Source organism: Chiloscyllium punctatum, chromosome 35 (genome assembly GCF_047496795.1).
Source record: "Chiloscyllium punctatum isolate Juve2018m chromosome 35, sChiPun1.3, whole genome shotgun sequence".
NCBI classification, from domain to species: domain Eukaryota; kingdom Metazoa; phylum Chordata; class Chondrichthyes; order Orectolobiformes; family Hemiscylliidae; genus Chiloscyllium; species Chiloscyllium punctatum.
This window is the reverse complement of record NC_092773.1, coordinates 21,271,741-21,292,994: the sequence shown is the minus strand read 5'-3', so window position 1 is coordinate 21,292,994 and position 21,254 is coordinate 21,271,741. Positions and strand designations below refer to the sequence as shown.

Here is a 21,254-nt window from a genome sequence, read left to right as displayed (position 1 = left end):
TGTCTGAGCTTCTTTACTGCGCTCTGGGTGTGTGTGCGTGAGAGAGTGTGTGCGTGAGGGTGTGCGTGAGAGAGTGAGAGTGTGTGAGGGTGTGCGTGTGAGGGTGTGCGTGAGAGAGTGTGTGAGGGTGTGTGAGGGTGTGCGTGAGAGAGTGTGTGAGGGTGTGCGTGAGAGTGTGTGTGTGTGAGGGTGTGCGTGAGAGAGTATGTGCGTGTGTGTGTGAGAGAGAGAGAGAGTGTGGGTGTGCGTGAGAGAGTGTGTGAGGGTGTGCGTCAGAGTGTGAGTGTGTGTGTGTGTTCAGCAGTCACACCACGCACCCGGGCTTCCCCCCCACCCCTTCAACGCCCATCGCTTCGGTTTTCCCCTCGCATCCTGCTGAGGGAAAGCGAGCCTCCACAACGCAGCGGCGCGCCTGTATTCATCTGGAAGCCTCCTGTTAACCTCCTGCGACCATGTAGAGCCTCCCCTCGGGCAATTGTTTTCCTGTGTTTTTGTTTCGTTGTCTCTCCCGAAGTGGACGGGGTGACTGAGGCTCTCCGCTGGGACAGGGGGGGGGGGATGGACGGGCTGGTGAGAAGTGCCTAAGAGTTCGCTGGACTCGGCACGGGCGTTTGACTGAGCTTTGTAGGGGGGGGGGGGGGGGGGGATCTAAAGACTGTTCAATTCGCCGGAGGATTTTTTTTCCTTTGCACCTAACTGGAAGTTGTTGGCTCTGGCCAGCGGGTTGGAGAGGACGCCCCCCCCGGGGAATGTAGTTGCGTTCAGGCAGTTACCTGGAAGAGCCAGGGGCTGCTCTGACACAGAGAGAGAGAGAGGATCGAGAATGCTCAATGCTTCCTGAGCTGCGCCTGGCTGGAAGACGGAGCTGCACTTCGTCCTGGAGGCGGAGGGGGGGTGGGGGGTGGGGGGGGAACGGACGAGATTTTGCAACTTGCCCACCCCCGCCCAGGGAGCAATGGGCACCCTGCGGGACCTGCAATACGCCCTCCAGGAGAAGATCGAGGAGCTGAGGCAGAGGGACGCCCTGATCGACGAGCTGGAGCTGGAGCTGGACCAGAAGGACGAGCTGATCCAGAAGCTGCAGACCGAGCTGGACAAGTACCGCTCGGTCCTGCGGCCGGCTGCTCCTCCGGCGAGCCCGGGCGAGCCCAACAGCAGCAGCAGCAGCAGCCAACTGCAGGAGCAGCAGAGGACCAAGAGGCAGGCGATCTCGGCAGAGCCCACCGCTTTGGACATCCAGGACATCAGCCACGTCACCCTGTCTTGCTATTCCAAGAGTGCACAGTAAGTTACTGCGTCCAGTTCCCCCCCCCGCCACCAAAACAAAAACCCCACCTGTACCAAAGCTGCCTTCAAACTAAAGCAATGTACCAGAGCAAACGTTGCCCCCTCCCCCCCCACCCCAGTCTGGGAGTGGATATCCCACATGTGGGACGCTGTATGTGGGTGAGTGAGAAAATGCTGCCCACGGTAGTGACCACATGGTGAAGTGGTCCCACCCTAATACCTCCAGCTACCGATGGGACACTTAGCATTTTCCACTGGACTGGGGCCTCGCTGCTAAAGGGCAATGACACCTGGGCACTTGGCAGCTTTGTTGCTTATGATTTTTGAACACTGCACCAGTATTGAAAAATGTGGCAGGGTCATGACTTTGGCTGAGTCGATCTCAACCTGATCATCTCACGGCATTAAGAAGAATCACAGTTTGGATTGGAGGGGCTGGCACAAATGGGCATGATTCCTCACCCCTGTGTTTCCTGCAGTGTTTTTGATGAAGCTGAGTTGACATGCAGATGGCACATTCCTGTCACTGACAGTTGTCTGGAAGTGGGGATTTGGTTTGGGAAATCGAAACGGAATCAAGCTAGTGGAGGAGGCTTGAGTGGGAGGGTGCACGATGGTGGCAGAGGGAACAGTCAGGAGTATTGTTGTTGGAGGTGCTCATGGATGCCTCCTTCCGTCCCAACACCCCACCACCACCCGCAACCAATTCCTCTCAGTCTAGTCTGTTCTGCGGTTACCTTTTCACAGCCATTACTTAGACAACTTATTATCATCGCGTAGAGCCTGCAGAGTATGGATACTGTCCCTTTTGTTTTGAAAATTATCTATTGTCCGCTCTGCATCCAAGGAATTCCTACCTTTTGTCCACCAGGATGCTGAGTCATCTTAACTTGAGGCCAGGGCTCAAACTGCAGTGCACAGGACAACCAGCAGGAACTTTAAGAAAATTATATTGACAGCATTAAGAACCAAGTGGTTGCATTTCTGGAGGGGATAAGGATGCAAGGCTTTGAAGAAGGTGCAGAGGATTTGCCAGAAAGGTAACTGGGATTGCAGTTGTGGGAAGTAGAGAAGCAGAGTCAGAATTATTCTCTTGTTCTGCAGAAATGATTGAGCAGAGAGAAACAAAATGAATGGGTTTTAAGGGAAGGAAACTTCCCAGATTAAAATAATTAGCATTCAACCCAGCAAGTAGTTGAGAATATCTTATTTTGACAAGTCTGACCTAGAGTGCGCAGCTTGGAAATGTGGTTAAAGTAGATTCCAACAGATCAATCATTCAGTTGAAGGGCTTTGAAGAAAGAACAGGGGAGGGGGACTACTTGAAAACTGGATGTGGGTTTGCTCGCTGAGCTGGAGCTGAATGAAAATGAACCTTCCAGCTCAGCATCCAGAACCTCAACCTGAGCTACAAATCTTCTCAAAACTTGCTACTTGAACAATGTTTTGAAAGAGCCAACAGAGACCTGATGGGTTTGTATGTGTTGAATAAAACAGATGGTCTGTTGCGGATGGTGTGTCACTTGGAAGGGAATTTGCAGGGGGTGGTGTTCCCTTTCATCTATTGCCCTGGGAGGCGTGGAGGCTGTGTGTTTCGAAGCGGCTGTCAAAAGAGGTTTGGCATATTGCTGAGAGGCAAAACAAGACCGTTTTGTTTCATTCTTCCATTGAAGAAACTTCCAGCAGGAGCCAATATTTCCTTCTTACATTTATTTTTAAGTGACCTTGAGATTAATAACAGGCATGTGGTTAAAATGGGTAGATGTCGCACCCATTGTAACACTTTGAGAAATGTCGTCATCTAGTTGAATGAGGATCAGTTGTCTTGATAAATTACTGGTGGAGGGGGGGGGCGGTTGGGGGGGGGGGTGGTGCAGCCATTAAGACTACAAGCTGAAAGCAGCTCTGAGCAGGTTGTGTGGCAACCTCCTGATTTGCACCCACCATTTCAGATGTTGTTTATTTAGCTCTGAACCAACAGCACTCGAGGGTCTGATGATGAGACTATAACACATAGGAGCAGATGTAAGCCATTCAGCCCATCAAGCTGCTTGTCCATTCAATTAGATCCTGGCTGATTGTGATAATCCTGATCTCCTTTCTCCCCCATAATCTTTGATTCCCTTACTGATTAGAAATGTGTCTCATCCTCGAATATATCTTAACGACCCAGCCTTGACAGCTCTCTGCAGTAATGAATTCCATAGATTCACTGTCCTCAGACAAGAAATTTCACTGTTTAATGGACAATGTAAAGAGAGCTTCATTAAATCAAAACTGAAAGCTCAGCGTAAGCTGGAAGAACAGCACTTCGTTTTGCACTTAGGGACCTTGCAGCTTTCTGGACTCAATATTGAGTTTAATAACTTCAGGACTTGAGCTATCCCATATCCTTACCCTAACCTCCACACACCAGGCCGTGTTATCTCATCGTCTGTTATTACACACTCTTGTTAGCCACTAGTAGACTCCATTAACAACTATTCACTCACCTCGCCAGATCGTTATCCACTCCTTTGTCAAACCATTCTTCTTTCTCTTTGGGCTCTAACCCTGCCTATTGTTTACTCCTTGCCCCATCCTTCTGCATATGAACTGACGTTTTTCGACCTACCACCAGTTCTGAGGAAGCGTCACTAGATCCATAAGATTAACTCTGATTTCTGTCCACAAATGCTGTCAGACCTGCTGAGCGTTTTCAGCAATTTCTGTTTTTTGTTGTTGGTTAACAAAGCGTTACTCTTATCTTGGCCTGGCAGTGCTGGGAGAACATGAGATGTAGGAACAGAAGTAAGCCATTTGACCCATTGAATCTAGGGAAGTGTAAATCCTGCATGAGAAACTCCATAAGTCTACTTGGTCATTCAGTGGCTAATTTTACCATCATCTCTATGCCTCAATCCCATAACCTTTAGAACCCTTGCCCAACAAAATATGTGTTAATTTCCTTTAATGTTTTATTTACTTCATCTAATTTGGATAACAGTTTAAGACAGAGAATTAAAATGCTCCCTTCCATAAAGTTCCTGAACTCAATGAACCCATGGATAAATGATTGAGATGAACAATTGGGTTCCAGGGACTTCTTCCTTTTAATATGAATCTTAATACTTCTTTGGAGAATTATCAGGTGTACTAATTTTTAAAAAATCAAGACATTTTTATTGTTTTTTTTAAAATTGAAAATCATTTAAAAATACATTGTTTTTATTTCCCTAATTTTATTTAAAAATCTAGCAGAAGTGTTCCAAAAATAATGTGTCAGACATGATTTATACTTGTGTAGAGGCTGAACATCATTTGTGAAACGACTATCTCACATGTGCATACATCAATCCAGAATTAGCAGATCAGTCTATTAATGGAGATTTCCTTCATGAATGTGGCTGACCTGATGGATATGCATATTTGTGTTCTTTGTTGGCGGGATGCTCTGTAGGTGTCTTCTTTCCAAAAGGAATACGTGTGTGCACAGCATCAAAATAATTAACAAAGCTAGACTCTTGATCCTTCTTGCTCACTGTGGAGCCTTTCCCACACTGCCCTGTTTTAAAAAACCTCTCTGCAATTTTCTGGTGGGTGGGACCGTACCTCCTTGGTTACACACTTACGTACACAGTCATGGCCAATTTTCTGGTGGGTGGGACCGTACCTCCTTGGTTACACACTTACGTACACAGTCATGGCCAATTTTCTGGTGGGTGGGACCGTACCTCCTTGGTTACACACTTACGTACACAGTCATGGCCAATTTTCTGGTGGGTGGGACCGTACCTCCTTGGTTACACACTTACGTACACAGTCATGGCCAATTTTCTGGTGGGTGGGACCGTACCTCCTTGGTTACACACTTACGTACACAGTCATGGCCAATTTTCTGGTGGGTGGGACCGTACCTCCTTGGTTACACACTTACGTACACAGTCATGGCCAATTTTCTGGTGGGTGGGACCGTACCTCCTTGGTTACACACTTACGTACACAGTCATGGCCAATTTTCTGGTGGGTGGGACCGTACCTCCTTGGTTACACACTTACGTACACAGTCATGGCCAATTTTCTGGTGGGTGGGACCGTACCTCCTTGGTTACACACTTACGTACACAGTCATGGCCAATTTTCTGGTGGGTGGGACCGTACCTCCTTGGTTACACACTTACGTACACAGTCATGGCCAATTTTCTGGTGGGTGGGACCGTACCTCCTTGGTTACACACTTACGTACACAGTCATGGCCAGAAAATCAGCTGCAAAACTTCAATTTCCCTGACCGTAACGTTACCTCAAATATCCCCAAAGGATCTAAATTTTGGCCCCCTTCCCACTTCTGGTCCACATGCATATGGTACCTTTTAGATGCCATCTTAAACCAAAGCATCCATCTTCATACATTTGCTGATGGCACCTCTTTTCAACCAGAGAGTGGTGAGCCTGTGGAATTAGTTGTTAAATAACTGTTCGGTTAGGCAACAAGGGAGCAACTGCTCTGTGGTCCTCATTTTGCTCTTTACTTGGGGATAACCACACCTTGCATATGGGCACATACACATGCAGCCTTTTAATGCCTTGAATTAAACCCCCATCTGCCCCCCCCTACTCCCCAAAGAACATCTGTCCTGATGTGCTGGAGCTTGTATCGCCATGAACCCCCAAATGCTCATTCTTGAACCTGAACAGAGAATATTAGACTTATCCTCATCACACTTCTGGGGGGGGGGGGGGGGGGGGGTGAGGGGGGGGGGGGTGTCCTGGGAGGTTACCAAATCCTGGTGAGCTTACCAAATCCTGGTGAGCTTGCCATTGCAAAAAGGTGCACGGAGACTGAGGTTCACTGCAACAGCCTACTGTTATTCCAAAAGCAGGCTCTTTGCTTTTGCTTCAGAAATATTGCAAACGACTGAAACACATTGATGACTGGTTCTCAGATAGTATCCCATATGATGGCTTCTATTCTATCGGTTTCTTGTCTTTCCCAGAAAGCATTCTCCTGGCCCCCATTTCACTCCTTTGCTCACTGCCACAGCTTGATCATTTCTGGTGTCGTCAACCTGCCTCCAGCCACTCCATCATCACAAGGGAGAGCGTCACAGTGCTGCCCCTACCTTTGCTGCAAGTGATAAGTGCCTCGCAGTGGGTTATTTTTATTTAAAGTGACAGACAGATGTCTTTGAGTTGCTTTGAATCAGCACACGTCCGTAGCAGTACTGTCTCCTGCAGTCCATGTACCCATCCTGAAAACTGCAGAAGCTATGAGCTTTGATTCTCTTTTGAATAATTATGCACACAGTGAATATATTTGCCAGAGTTGCTTCCAATTCTGTGCAAAATGAACTTTGTCTTTGTACCGAGATTACAGTAGCACATTTACAAGGGGCATAAAATGTAACTGAAACACTGCACCTGCAACTGAGCGGGAAGGACAATTGCATTGAGAAAATGTGATAATTTAACTTGAGAATTTTGCTGCTTCTGACACAAGGCAAAAGGTAGTCAAATACAGAATTGTACAGATGTGGAGACCAAATCAATTTGTGACAAAAAGGTGTAAGAAGAAAAGATAGATAATTTGATTGAAGAAAATCAATTTCTGCAGCTGATCAATTTCTGGAAGCACTTAGAAAGGGGAGATATTGAGAAAAAGCATTCTAATATTGTGTGCAAATCTGGTCTCCTTCCTATCGGAAGGATGTTATAAAACTTGAAAGGGTTCAGAAAAGATTGACAAGGATGTTGCCAGGGTTGGAGGATTTGAGCGATAGGGAGAGGCTGAATAGGCTGGGGATGTTTTCCCGGGAACGTCGGAGGCTGAGGGGTGACCTAGTAGAGGTTGATAAAATTATGAGGGGCATGGATAGGATAACTAGACAGAGTCTCTTCCCTGGGGTGGGGGAGCTCAGATCTGGAGGGCATAGGTTTAGGGTGAGAGGGGAAAGATATAAAAGAGGCCTGAGGGGCAACTTTTTAATGCAGAGGGTGGTACGTGTATGGAATGAGCTGCCAGAGGAAGTGGTGGAGGCTGGTACAATTGCAACATTTAAAAGGCATCTGGAAGGGGATATGGAGTGGGTACTGGCCGGTGGGACTAGATTGGGTTGGGATATCCGGCTGACATGGACAAGTTAGACCAGAGGGTATGTTTCCATGCTATGCGTCTCCATGACTCTAATGGGATGAGAGCTGTATAACAGAGGCAGTGTTTTAGATGCAGGGAAATTTAGAGGTCCCAACACAGTTCACAAAGATGTCCACCCACAAATGACATTGATGGCCCAGCAATAGATCTGACGTGATGCTGCTGAGATTCTCTTATCCAAACCAGGGTTGTTCAGAAAGTTCAGGTGAAATTAGGCCAAAGGCAATTTTGCTGAGAATGTCCCGTCTTGCATCAAAATTGGACACTGCTTGACTGAGGGAGCTGATTCTTATGTTAAGAAAAGAGACACCATTGTGGACCTGAAATCCTCTGACTGACGTTTTTGATGCAGGCTAACACACATTATTTCTTGATTAAAGAGGACATTTCTGCCATATTAGGTATTGCTAAAATCCTGTAATGAGACCCATTGTATCGACACAGTTTCATCGCTGTTGCTTATTATATTTGAAGCAGAAAATTATCTAGTCACCAGTGCTTCCAGAAGTAAATTTGAGTAAAGTCTATCCCCTATCTTTAGGATACTAATACCAGCAACAGTTTGTGTATAAAATACATGCAAGTTAGTAAAATGTCCAAAGTTGTTGTTGTAGTAGTAATTCGAGTGAAGCCTTAATTCTGTATATAAAGAGTGCACTTTAGTTTCATCAAGTGTAGCCTGCAGTGGAAGACTTCTCAGTAAGCATACAAGAGAGTGAAAACAATACATGGAACTTGAATTGCACAATAGTGAACCATTGTCAATTTTCATTCACTATTGGCTCTGTCCAGTCTGTTTACTCAGCACCTTGCCAGGTCTGAGTGGAAAGGTATTGGCTGACATCGGGTATTGGCTGAACATTTTCCTTATGATGCATTTAGGCCGAGTCAGAGTTCACTTTGCTGGGACTGAATAGGGGGCAACTTGGTCCGTTTGGAATTCTCTCCGAAGGAATGACATGGAAAAGAATTCCAGCTTGTTTGACTCCTTCAGCATGTCAGTGAATTGGGAGTCGATGGGAAGGGAAAGCAAGATTTCAATTGAAACCTTTGCAGATCCAAGGAATGACAATTTGACATAGTGTCATAGAGATATACAGCGTGGAAACAGGCCCTTTGATCCAAATTGTTCATGCCGATCAGATATCCTAAGTTAATCTAGTTTCATTTGCCAGCACCCGGCCCATATCCCTCTAAACCCTTCCTATTCATATACCCATCCAGAAGCCTTTTAAATGTTGGAATTATACCAGCGTCCTCCACTTCCTCTGGCAGCTCATTCCATACATGCCCCTTAGGTCCCTTATAAACCTTTCCCCTCCCTCCCTAAACCCCTGCCCACAAGTTCTGGACTCCCCCACCCCAGGGAAAAGACCTTGTCTATTTACCCTAACCATGCCCCTCATGATTTTATAAACCTCTGTAAGATCTCCCCTCAGCCCCCAATGCAATTGGGAAAACAGCTCCAGCCTGTTCAGCCTCTCCCTTTTGCTCCGACTCTCCAACTCTGGCAACATCCTTGTTAATCTTTTCTGAACTCTTTCAAGTTTCATAACACCCTTCCTTTCGGAGGGAGACCAGAATTGCACAGAATATTCCAAAAGTGGCCTAACCAATGTCCTGTACAGCTGCACCATGACCTCCCAACTCCAATACGCAATGCTCTGACCAATAAAGTTAAAAATCACACAACACCAGGTTATAGTCCAACCCTACCTGATTAAGGAGCAGCACTCAGAAAGCTAGTGCTTCCAAATAAACCTGTTGGACTATAACCTGGTGTTATGTGATTTTTAACTTTGCCCACCCCAATCCAACACTGGCTCCTCCATATATTGGCTGACCAATAAAGGGAAGCACACCAAAGGCCACCTTCACTATCCTATCTACCTGCGACTCAACTTTCAAGGAGCTATGAACTTGCACTCCAAGGTCTCTTTGTTCAGCAGCGCCCCCCCAGGATCTCAGGCAGCTCATTTCCGGATCCTAACCACTCTGCCTGAAGGAGACTGTCTTCCTGGTTCAGTCACCATATTGAAATGGATACGGCCGTCATTAACTGGGCCAGCATTTATCACTCTTCCTTAACTGCCTGTTCAGAAGGTGATAATGAGCTGCTTTCCTGAAAGGTTGCTGTCCATTTGGTGCTTGAGATTGCAAAGCCACTCTTTCCTGCAATACTAATTAGCTTTGGATGCACAATAAACGTACTCTCGTCACCTGCTGCATATCTGGTTGAACCAGGTTTTGTCCAGTTCTGCTGTTGGGACGTGAAGCTGGATTGAGTTGAATTTTCCCTTTCCTGTCAGGTATTTTAACCTGACTTGACTCTTCCCTTCCTCAGTTACAATGAGCCGCACGCTTTCAGCGGCATTTCATGCTTCAGATGGTCACAATCGAAATGGGGAGAATATGATGCTAAAACCCTTTGATGATCTGCTACGATGCAGTGGTGATGCCAGGAGCATGTCTGTTCTAGATGTACTGTGACACATTACACAACAATACGAAGTGCAAAGTGTTGGACAACCAACTGAGAGAAGGTGTGGCATGTTGGACAGTTCCCAAACATTTCTCAGGAACTCTCCAAACAGGCCACTTGGAGTCATGAATATAATTCTCTCAAGACTTGTGTCCACAGGCCGCCAGGTGACTGGGTGTTAAGCAGATGTGTGCACTGTTACTTCCTCTTTTCACCATCTCAGATCCTGTTCTCTGGTTCTGTGTGCAGGTCAAAGGAGCTGATCAAAGGAGCCATCTTGGAGAATGACTTCATGAAGAACTTGGAGATGTCCCAGATTCAGGAGATTGTGGATTGCATGTACCCGGTGGAGTACAGCCAAGGCAGCTGCGTTATTGAGGAGGGCGATGTGGGCTCACTGGTGTACGTAATGGAAGGTAGGAATGCAAAATCTGAACGTTGCGTGCAGTTGACGGAGTTCTTTCCAGCTGCTGGGTCTTGAAAAGATCTGCGACTGAGAACGAAAGAAGGAGAGCGGGCACTGGCGATTCACTCGGCTGAGGTCCACTCGGTCCTTGCATCGATGTCGCCGATACAAGTGATCCTTGTGGTACCTGGCTGGGTAAAGCCTGACAACAAAAAGTGACCCGTTTATTCCTACTGTCTATTTAAGTCCATTAACCAATCCTCAGTCTATGCCAATATGTTAGCCCCAGTCATATTGCCCACACTTGTAGTTAGAACCTCAAACACTAATAGATTTGTCAACTGTAATTTCCCTCTCACCGGTTTGTCTTTGTTCTGCCCTGTCATATTTAGACTTTCTAAGTGATCTGGTAACATGTTCCTTAATGCATTCTAGCATCTTTGTGATCACTGCTATCAGCTGGCTGGCACTTGTTTTCTCTCTCTCCTCCCTTGAATAAAAAGGTTAATTTCGGTTCTTTCCAATTGCAGAGAATGCTCCAGAATCCATGCATATGGCCCCACTTTTTTTTAAACCCAGAAACACAAGCTATCTTGTCCAGGAGATTTGTTGTCTTTTAATCCCATTATTTACTCTACTAGTAATATCCTTAAGTTCCTCAATAGACAATAGGTGCAGGAGTAGGCCATTCTGCCCTTCGAGCCTGCACCACCATTCAATATGATCATGGCTGATCATCCGCAATCAGTATCCTGTCCCTGCCTTCTCTCCATAACCCTTGATTCCACTATCCTTGAGAGCTCTATCCAACTCTTTCTTAAACGAATCCAGAGACTGGGTCTCCACTGCCCTCTGGGGCAGAGCATTCCACACAGCCACCACTCTCTGGGTGAAGAAGTTTCTCCTCATCTCTGTCCTAAATGGCCGACCCCTTATTTTTTTAAGCTGTGTCCTCTGGTTCCTCATTTTCTTCAGACCTTGGTTCCCCACATCGTTGAGGATGCTATTCTGTGTCTCCTGAAGGCAGATGCCAATTAATTATTTGTTCAATTACTCACGTTTCATCCTGTCTGTGTGCCAAGAGCCCCAACTTTTTTCTGTCACTTATCTCTTCCTTTACAGTCAGGTTTGTTTTATGTCTAGTCAGTCAACTCTCATTCTATTTTCCCTTGCTGTATCATTTTCTTGGCCACTCTTTGCTCATTTGTTAATCCTCCCAGTCCTCTGACTTGCTCCCCTTTTGATAGCATGATCAGTTTCGTGAAATCTAAAGCTTTTTTTTTAACTTCTCTTGTCAGCCACAGTCAGAACACTTTGCCTGAAGGTGTTTTTATTCCCTCACGGAGTGCTTGTTGAGAATTACCAATTCATCCTTTTAAGTGTTTTCAATTGATTATCTGCTGTCCTATCTTTGAATCGAATCTCTGCAGGACTGCTCAAAACTGAGTTGATTGTAGCATATAACACTTCACCAACTCCATTCAATGCAATTCATAGACCCAGTCTGGTTCAATGCAGGTTGCTACGTGCGATGAAAAATACATGAGGGTATTGTTCAGAGTTGGCATGAGCCATAAATGTCAGGGATCTCTTATTGCAAGCACACGGACCAGTGTTTAAATGTTTGCATGCTGTGGGTCATTTTGCTGTCTGAGCTTATTTATATAGAAACTAAATGGGCATTGAGGAAGGACATTACGCACAGAGGTTGAGTTCCTGAGGGTCCTCCGACAATATGGGAGTCTTGAATTCTGGGGTCACAGAGATATTACGTTGCAGAAGGAGACCATTCAGCCCATTGTGTCTGCACTGGAAAAAAACTGTTTTTCTTTTACATTCAATGCTGGGCATGAAAAGGAAAAGAAGCACTTGTGTTTAAATCCCACCTTTCACCAGCTTTACAGCTGATGATGTACTTTTAAAGCATTGTCACTGTTGCAATGTAAGAAGCGTGACAGTCAATTTGTGCACATCAAACTTCCAAGCAGTGTGACAATGGTCAGATAATCTAATTTTGATTGAGGGACAATGGGCAGAATGCTCCGTCTGTTCTTTGAATAGTGTTATTGGATTGTCTGTCTGCAATATGCCAAGAGACAGCTGGAGCTTGGTTCAGTACGTGATTTAAAAGGCAGCACTTCAAACAGTGCAGCACACCTTTGGCACTGCACTGAAGTGTCAGTCTTGAGTTTTGAACTGGAATGGGCCTTGAACCCAGAAGGTTGTATGTCAGAGAGTGCTGCCATCTGAGCCACAGTTGGCACAAACTCAGGTGTGAACTTCGCAAGAAAATGAGCACTCAGTTGCCGTAGAAAGGTTGGTGGAGAGCTGCCTTCTTGTATTACTACAGTCTGTGAGGTGTCAGTTCACTCATGGCATTGTTAGTGCTATTAGGGAGAGAGTTCTGGATTTTGACTCAACAGTGATGATGGAACAGCAATATATGCCCAAACTTGGATAACAGGTGACTTGGAGGGGGCGTTCTCATGGACCCGCTATCGTATGTGCTGCCACACACTGACATCTTAGTGGTAATCTGGGACAGCAAGTCGTCTTCCACCTTTTCAAAGATCCAAAGGGATTTCTGATATGATATGTGAACGTGCAGTGAAAACGGGGTCAAGTATCTCGAATATTGGTTGAGGTTAACACTCTATGAGGTTCACAGAAGTTGGCCGCTGTTGTGGAACCGCATCCGAGCGAGCATGGCTGTTCACGGGAAATGCTAACAAGAGTTGCAATGAACATTCCTTTCACCATGCTTGCACAAGGGTAATGGGTTGAAAACAGACAATTGCAGGTTCTGGGTGTTGTTTTCAATGGGTGTTGGGAGCATTTTCCTTCCAGTCCTACCATTGCGTGCACTCCTGAGTTCAGAGTGAAGGAAACCAACGGAGGAAATGCCGACCCATTCCTGTTTGAAGGCAGCCATCGTGATGTTGTGGAAAGGAGACTTCCAGCAGCCAGAGAGCTGATATCTCTCCCCATAATCCTTGCAGGAAAATGAACCATTTCCTGACACATTGTTGATGTTGAAGTGTAACAAGGGTTGATGATGTTGCTGTGTTTGCTTTGTATGTATTTGGTGCAAGTGTTTGCTCCCTGTTGAATTTCACGAAGTCACCTTGCTCCCTGGGAGTAGTAGAACCGAAGCAATGCAAAAGCCTCACACAGGTCTTGTCCTTGTACAGTGGAGGGATGCATTATTAATGCAGTTTCTGTGCAAGCTCCAGCCAGCGGAAAGTCATCATCTCTCCTTTCAAATGCCCTGTCCTAAACAATGTGCTGTAACCAAGTTGTAGGCTGGAGAACAGAAGCTATCAAAGAGAGGCATTGAATAAACAGGAGCAGGCCAGAGTGAAGCATTTGAGGACCGAAAGCAGCTAATACTTGCACATTTATTGGGACAGCACTGCAAACAAGTGAGTAAATCGTTCTGACAGAGTATATACGATTCAGCTGCACGACAAAACACTCCAGTAATCATGGTCTGTACAGGGAAGTGGTGGCAATGTTATTGTTTAGTTTGCCCAGTGCACACTGTTTTAGAGCAAAATGTTGGTAATTATCGTGTTTGTCTCTCAACTGGAATTAATCGATGGGCTCACTATGTCTTATCCCAATCGCTACCTCCTGAATTCTGAGCAGTGTAATGAATGAGCCAAATTGATGGGAGTATTCACTGGAAATCAGGAATGGAACTATAGACAAAAGCATATTTCTTCTCTGTTCTCCCCCTCTACATTGTCAGGGTCTTGGTGCTTGAACCTGCAATTGAACCTGTCAAGGTTGGGATTTGTTCTATACAAACATATCGATTCTTAGGGAACAAAGGCAGTCGAATGGAATTGAAATGCTCATCACCTTGACAGAAAGGGCTGGAGGGGCTGAGTGGCCTCCTCCTATTTCTACTTGGCCTGAAGCTAAAACAAGACAAGTTTTAATGAACTCATGGCTAAACACAACTGGTGTTACCCACTACGGCACGATGGCTCAGTGGTTAGCACTGCTGCCACATAGCGCCAGGGATCTGGGTTCAATTCCCGTCTTGGGCAACTGTCTGTGTGGAGTTTGCACCCGTGTCTGCATGAGTTTCCAATGAGTGCTCCAGTTTCCTCTCACAATCCAAAAATGTGCAGGTTAAGTGAATTGGCCACGCTAAATTGCCCATAGTGTTAGGTGCATTAGTCAGGAGGAAATGTATGGGAATGGGTCTGGGTGGGTTGTTTTTCGGAGGGTTGGTGTGGTCTTGTTGGGCCAAAGGTCTTGAGGACAGTTACATATAGATGATAATAAATACTAGCCCAGCCAGCGATGCCCATATCCCATGATTGGAACAGAAAGCTCCTATATTCCCCTAATTGTTCCTTGAAGTCCTAATCTCTTGCCCCCATCTCTCTTGCCACCCTCTCTTCACCCCTCTCTTCCCCCACTTCTTGCCCCCTCTCTCTTGCCCTCTCTCTCGATCCCATCTATCTCCCCCCCTTCCCCTCCCTCTATCACTTTCTTTCCCCACATCTCTCCATCTCTCTCTCTCTCTCTCTGTCTTTCTCTGTCTCTCTCTCCCCCACCCCCATTCCCCCACTTCTTTCCATCTCTCTTCCTCTCTTTTTCTCTTCCTCCCTTTTCCCTTGTCTCACTCTTTCCCCCTCTCTCTCTCTTCCCTTTCTCTCTCTCTTTCCCCTTCTCTCCCTGTCTTTGCCCTTCTCTCTTTGCCCTTCCCATTGTCTCTTTCCCCATCTCTCTCTCTCTCTGTGTCTCTTTGCCCTTCTCTTTCTCTTTCCCCTTCTCTCTCTTCCCCCATCTCTCTTCACTCCTTCACTGCCCGCCTCTCTCTCTCTTCCTCCCCCTTCAACTTTTTTACCCCCCTCTCTTCCCCCGATATCTTCCCCCCTCTCTTTCCCCCATCCTCTTCCCTTTCTCTTTCCATCTCTCCCTCCCCCTCTTCCCCATTCCCTGCCTCTCTTTCCCTCTCTTTTTCTTTTTGCACCCACTTCCTCTTCTCTCTCTCTCTCTCTCTCTCTCTCTCTTTCCCTTTCTCTCTCTCTCTCTCTCTCTCTCTCTTGCCTGTCTCTCTTCATCCCTCTCTTTACTCCTCTCTCTCCTAACTGTCCCCTCACTCTCTTGCTCCCCTTCAACTCTTTTTGCCTCTCCCTCTCTTCCCCTCCCTCTCTTTTTTTTCACATCTCTCTCTCTCTCTTCCCCCCCCCATTTTCCCACCTCTCTTTCCCTCTCTCTCCCTCTTCCCCCCCACTTTCCCCTTCTCTCTCTCTCTCGCGCACACTCTTTTCCTTTCTCTCTCTCTTCACCTCCCTCTTTCCTTCACACCCTCTCTCTCTCTTCCCCCTCACTTTCTCTCTCTCTTTCCTGCTCTCTTGTCCCTCTTCTCCCCCATTCTCCCCCATTCTCCCCCTTTCTCTTCTCCCCCTTTCTCGTCTCCCCCTATTGTTTTCTCCCCTTTCTCTTCTCCCCCTTTCTTGTCTCCCCCTATTGTATTCTCCCCCTTTGTCTTCTCCTGCCCTCTCTCCCCCCTCTTTTGCCCCCCCTCCCCCTCTCTTTCTCCTTGCCCCCCCTCTTTCCCCTCTGCCCCCTCTCTCCCCATCCCCCTCTTTGTGTCTACCCCCCTTCCCTCCCTTTGCCCCCTCTCTCTTTCCCCTCCTCTTTGCCCCCACCCTCTTTCTTTCGCTCTCTCTTTTTTTCCCCTCTCTTCCCCCCATCCCCCTCCCTCTTCCTCCCTTTCTCTCATCCCCCTGTCTCTTCCCCCTTTCTCTCCCTCTCCCCTTTCACTCTTCGGCCGCTTAAGTCTCTCCCTCCTCTTCCCCCACCTCCAACTTCTGTCTCTACCTCCCTCTCTGTCTCGCTGTGTGTCTATCACTCCCCCATTTGTGTCTGTCATCTGTCTCTCTGACTGTCTCTCTCTGACTTTCTTTCATTTGGCATCCAGCAGCAATCAAAACAAGATATAGGATTAGGCGCCAGCGAAATACTAAAAGGGTAATGGATCTGTCTGAAAGGCAATCGACGACTCCCTGATGAGCTGAAATTTGACCTATTTTAAATTCAATTAGATTGCAATTACAGGACGGACCAGTACATTTATTAGCAGAGCTGGTCTCTTTGCCAGTTTAATATGCAGTTCCCATTCAGACTAAAATGAGATGAATCAGTCTTCTGCTTGTCTGTCACTCATATTGAGAAGCTCTCCTTTGCTGTCTCTCACTCGCTTGTTCTCTCTCTCTCACTCTCACACAAATACACACACACAGTTAAAAATCACACAACACCAGGTTATAGTCCGACAGGTTTATTTGGAAGCACTAGCTTTCGTAGCGCCGTCAGGCGGTTGTGAAAGTTAAGATCATGCTCACAGAATATATAGCCAAAGGAGTCCAGTGATACAGTAGACCATTTTAGATTTAATCTTTCATCATTTAGAATGGGACATGCTGGTTTATGTTCTTTGATATGTGAATCCAGAACTTTTTAAAAATTACATTCTCAAGATCGTAAGGTAATTTAAAAGTAGTTCTGGGATTTACCTATCAAAGAACAGAAACCAGCGTACCCCATTACAAAAAATGAAAGTTTAATTCTAAGATTGTTTACTGGATCACATCTCCATGACACTGGACCCCTTTGACTATAAATTCTGTGAGCATGATCTCTACCTCCACAACCACCTGATGAAGGAGCGTCGCTCCAAAAGCTAGTGCTTCCAAATAAACCTGTTGGACTCTAACTTGCTGTTGTGTGATTTTTAACTTTGTCCACCCCAGTCCGACACCGGCATCTCAAAGTCATCTCTTTTACTGCACCTTGTAATTATGCGCACAGACACTCTGTAACTTTGCTCTTCAGCATTGACACTTAGACATACTGTGAATATCAGCGGACTGTTTGTTCAAAGAAAATGTTGAAAAATTGCGTGGAAATTGCAAGAAGTTTTCCCTGATCGGGGAGTCTGGAACATCTGGTGAGCAGAAGGTGTCAGCATTTAGGATTAAGAGAAAGAGAAATTTCTGAACGCAGTGGCCTGTGAATCTTGTGAATTTTCTACCCAAGAGAACGGCAGACACTCAGTCATTGAGTAGATTCACAACAGAGATTGGTGGATGTTTAAGTTCTAAGGGAGCTTGATATAGAAAGAGCTGCCAGAGGAAGTGGTGGAGGCCAATACAATTACAAAACTTAGAAGGCATCTGGATGGGTGTATGAACAAGAAGGGATATGGGCCAAATGCTGGCAAATCGGAATAGATCAATTTAGGATATGGGCGGCACGGTGGCTCAGTGGTTAGCACTGCTGCCTCACAGCGCCAGAGACCCAGGTTCAATTCCCGCCTCAGGCGACTGTGTGGAGTTTGCACATTCTCCCCGTGTCTGCGTGGGTTTCCTCCGGGTGCTCCGGTTTCCTCCCACAGTCCAAAAATGTGCAGGTTAGGGTGAATTGGCCAGGCTAAATTGCCCATAGCGTGAGGTGCAGGGGTAAACGTAGGGGAATGGGTCTGGGTGGGTTGCGCTTTGGAGGGTCGGTGTGGACTTGTTGGGCCGAAGGGCCTGTTTCCACACTGTAAGTAATCTAATCTAAAAGCTATCTGGTTGGCATGGATGAGTTGGACCAAAGGATCTGTTAACAAGCTGTATGATTGAGAGCAGAGGGAACTAAGACTGAAGATCAGCTGTATGTGGCAGAACAGGCTGGGATGGTCTTTTGGAAGAAAACTGGTGAGCAGGATAAGGTCTGAACTTATCTGCACGACCAGACAGTGTTTAAGGAGGTGTGAATAGGCATGAAACCCTTAATGACTGAGTATGATGCACTGAAGGAACAGGTACTGGCAGGGTGCTGCGGTCCTCTGTCCATCTGCAACTCGGCCAACGCCTGGAGCAACTGATGGCTTGTCAGCCACACACTGAGGTCAAAGGTGATTTAGTTGCTCTGCAGTGCTTTGTGGTTGCGACGTTGTTATGATGTACGATGAAGGCACTGGCCATGGATGACACCCAGTGAGCACAACTGGCAGAGATTGGCAATGTGGCTCACGCAGTTGCAAAGAGACCTTGGGTGCAGGTTCATTGTTCCTTGGAGGTGGAGTCACAGGTACACAGGGTAGTGAAGGAGGTCTGTGGTACGCTTGTCTTTATTGGCCAGTGCTTTGAAGAAAGGAGGTGTTAGCTTGTGTTGCAGTTTACAGGACATTGGTTCGTCCACCTTTGGAATACCGTACACAATGTTGGTTGCCCATCTATAGGAGGCAAGGATGCTGTAAAACTTGAAAGGTTTCAGAAAAGAGTTACAAGGATGTTGGCAGGGTTGGGGGTGTTTGAGTTATACGGAGACCTTGAATAGGCTGGGGCTGTTTTCCCTGGAGTGTCGGAGGTTGCGATTAATAAAATCATGAGAGGCATGGATCAGATGAACAGCCAAGATTTTTTTCCCAGGGCTTAGGTTTTAAAGTTAAAGGGGACAGATATAAAAGGATCGTAAGGGGCAACGTTTTCACGCAGCGTGGTGCGTGTATGGAATGAGCTGCCAGAGGAAGTGGTGGAGGCTGGTACAATTACAACACTTAAAAAGGCATCTCGATGGGTTTATGAACAGGAAGGATTTACAAGGCTATGGACCAAATGCTGGCAAGTGGAATAGATTAGTTTAGGATATCTGACTGGGTTGGACTGTAGGATCTATTTCCCTGCTATAAAACTTGCTGACTGTATGACTCTACACAGTCAGATTTATCGTCAGGCGTTGCACCTTCTCTTGGGCTTCAGAGCAAGTGTTTCTTGAATATTTTCCTTAATTCTGATCTGTACTGTGTCTTTATCTGATTGTTCCACTTCTGTTCTCTGCAGACTTCCCTACTTTGTCATCATATTTTGATCCTTAATTTCTTTTCTAACAGGAAAAGCGATTTGTCCTCTGAGCTTCTTCAACCATTCAGTTCGATACGACTGACCTGCAGCATTACCCATCTTGCCCAGCCCCTCACGTGCATCATTTCAAACTGGTATTCATGAATTGCTGTCTGCAGAAGAGAGTTCCAAATATGTACCACCCTTTATGTGTTGACGGGTTTCCTCATTTCAACCCTGAAAAATCTACTGATAGTTTTTCGACTGCTTTCCATTCTGCACTCCGCAAGCAACAGAAATAGTTTCTCTCTGTCTGTTCAAGGTAATATCAGGTTTATCAGCCACGTCACTCTTTGACCTTCAAAATGTGAAGGAGAACAATTCGAGTGTGCTCACTCTTTCCTCAGCTCCACTGTGAAAGTCAAATCTCTGCTGAATTCCCTCCCAGTCCAGTATATCCTTCCTCGGGTATGGTGTGCCCAGATCTGCACACATGACTCCAGCCAAGGATTTGTCCAGCTAAAGTATGACTGATACTCTCTTCTATTCTGGACCTTTTGACGTTAAAGGTGAGCCTTGCGTTTCCTGGACACACCCCATCCTCTGTGGAGCTTGACAGTTTCTCGCTTTGCGAGACCAAAGGGTTCGGGCGCATAAGTCTTTGAATTTTGCCTCACATATCAACAGGGTGGTTAAAAAGGCATTTAGTATGGTTGCCTTCATTGCTGAGTCCTTTGAATATAGGAATTGATAAGTCATGTCAAAGGTTGTACAGGACACTGGTGAGGTCTCTGCTGAAATACTGTGACTCATTCTGGTCGCTCAGATACAGGAACAATATAAAGCAAGTGAGGGTTCGGAAGAGAGTTCCCAGGATGTTGCTGGCAATGGAGGGTCTGAGTTACAAAGAAAGGTTGGATAGGCTGGGACTTTTTTCACTGGATAAAAAAGTAAAAACAGGGAGTGCAGATGCTGGAAACCAGAGTCAAGATTAGAGTGGTGCTGGAAAAGCACAGCAGGTCAGGCAGCATCCGGGGAGCAGGAAAATCGACGTTTCAGGCAAACGCCTGTCATCAGGAATAGAAGCAGAGTGCCTGAAGAGTGGAGAGATAAATGGGAGGAGGGTGGGGGTGGGGAAAAAGTAGCAGAGAGTACAATAGGTGAGTGGGGGTGGGGGTGGTGGTGATAGGTCAGGGAGGAGGGTGGGGGAAGGTAGCAAAGAGTACAATGGGTGAATGGGGGTGGGGGTGAAGGTGATAGGTCGGGGGCAGGGGGGAGGGTGGAGTGGATAGGTGGAAAGGAAGATAGGCAGATAGGACAAATCATGGGGACAGTGCTGAGCTGGAAGTTTGGAACTGGGGTGAGGCGGGGGAAGGGGAAATGAGGAAACTGTTGAAGTCCACATTGATGCCCTGGGGTTGAAGTGTTCCGAGGCGGAAGATGAGGTGTTCTTCTTCCAGGCGTCTGGTGGTGAGGGAGTGGCGGTGAAGGAGGCTCAGGACCTCCATGTCCTCGGCAGAGTGGGAGGGGGAGTTGAAATGTTGGGCCACGGGGCGGTTTGGTTGATTGGTGCAGGTGCCCTGGAGATGTTCCCTAAAGTGCTCTGCTAGGAGGCGCCCAGTCTCCCCATTGTAGAGGAGACCGCATCGGGAGCAACTGATACAATAAATGATATTAGTGGATGTGCAGGTAAAACTTTGATGGATGTGGAAGGCTCCTTTGGGGCCTTGGCTGGAGGTGAGGGAGGAGGTGTGGGCGCAGGTTTTACAGTTCCTGCGGTGGCAGGGGAAGGTGCCAGGATGGGAGGGTGGGTTGTAGGGGGGCGTGGACCTGACCTGGTCTTTGCGGAAGGCGGAAAGGGGTGGGGAGGGAAATATATCCCTGGTGGTGGGTCTTTTTGGAGGTGGCGGAAATATCGTTGGATGATTTGGTTTATGCGAAGGTTGGTCGGGTGGAAGGTGAGCACCAGGGAGGTTCAGCCCTTGTTACAGTTGGAGGGGTGGGGTCTGAGGGCGGAGGTGCGGGATTTGGACGAGATGCATTGGAGGGCATCGTTAACCACGTGGGAAAGGAAATTGCAGTCTCTAAAGTAGG

The 21,254-nt window shown here is 46.8% G+C and overlaps 1 protein-coding gene across 4 annotated transcripts in view; it reads left to right on the top strand.

Annotated features, from left to right (window-relative positions):
* The first annotated feature begins 919 nt into the window (after positions 1–919).
* The window catches only part of LOC140459755 (cGMP-dependent protein kinase 1-like), an 88,983-nt gene continuing 68,648 nt past the window's right edge, over positions 920–21,254 (top strand). For all 4 annotated transcript variants that reach the window (XR_011953860.1, XM_072554250.1, XM_072554253.1 and 1 more), the window contains exons 1-2: positions 920–1,284; positions 10,152–10,318. Coding sequence is in view for 3 of the 4 variants with exons in the window: in XM_072554250.1 (XP_072410351.1) it covers positions 956–1,284; positions 10,152–10,318 (496 nt within the window). In the remaining variant the exon portion in view is untranslated. The remainder of the gene's footprint in view (positions 1,285–10,151; positions 10,319–21,254) is intronic.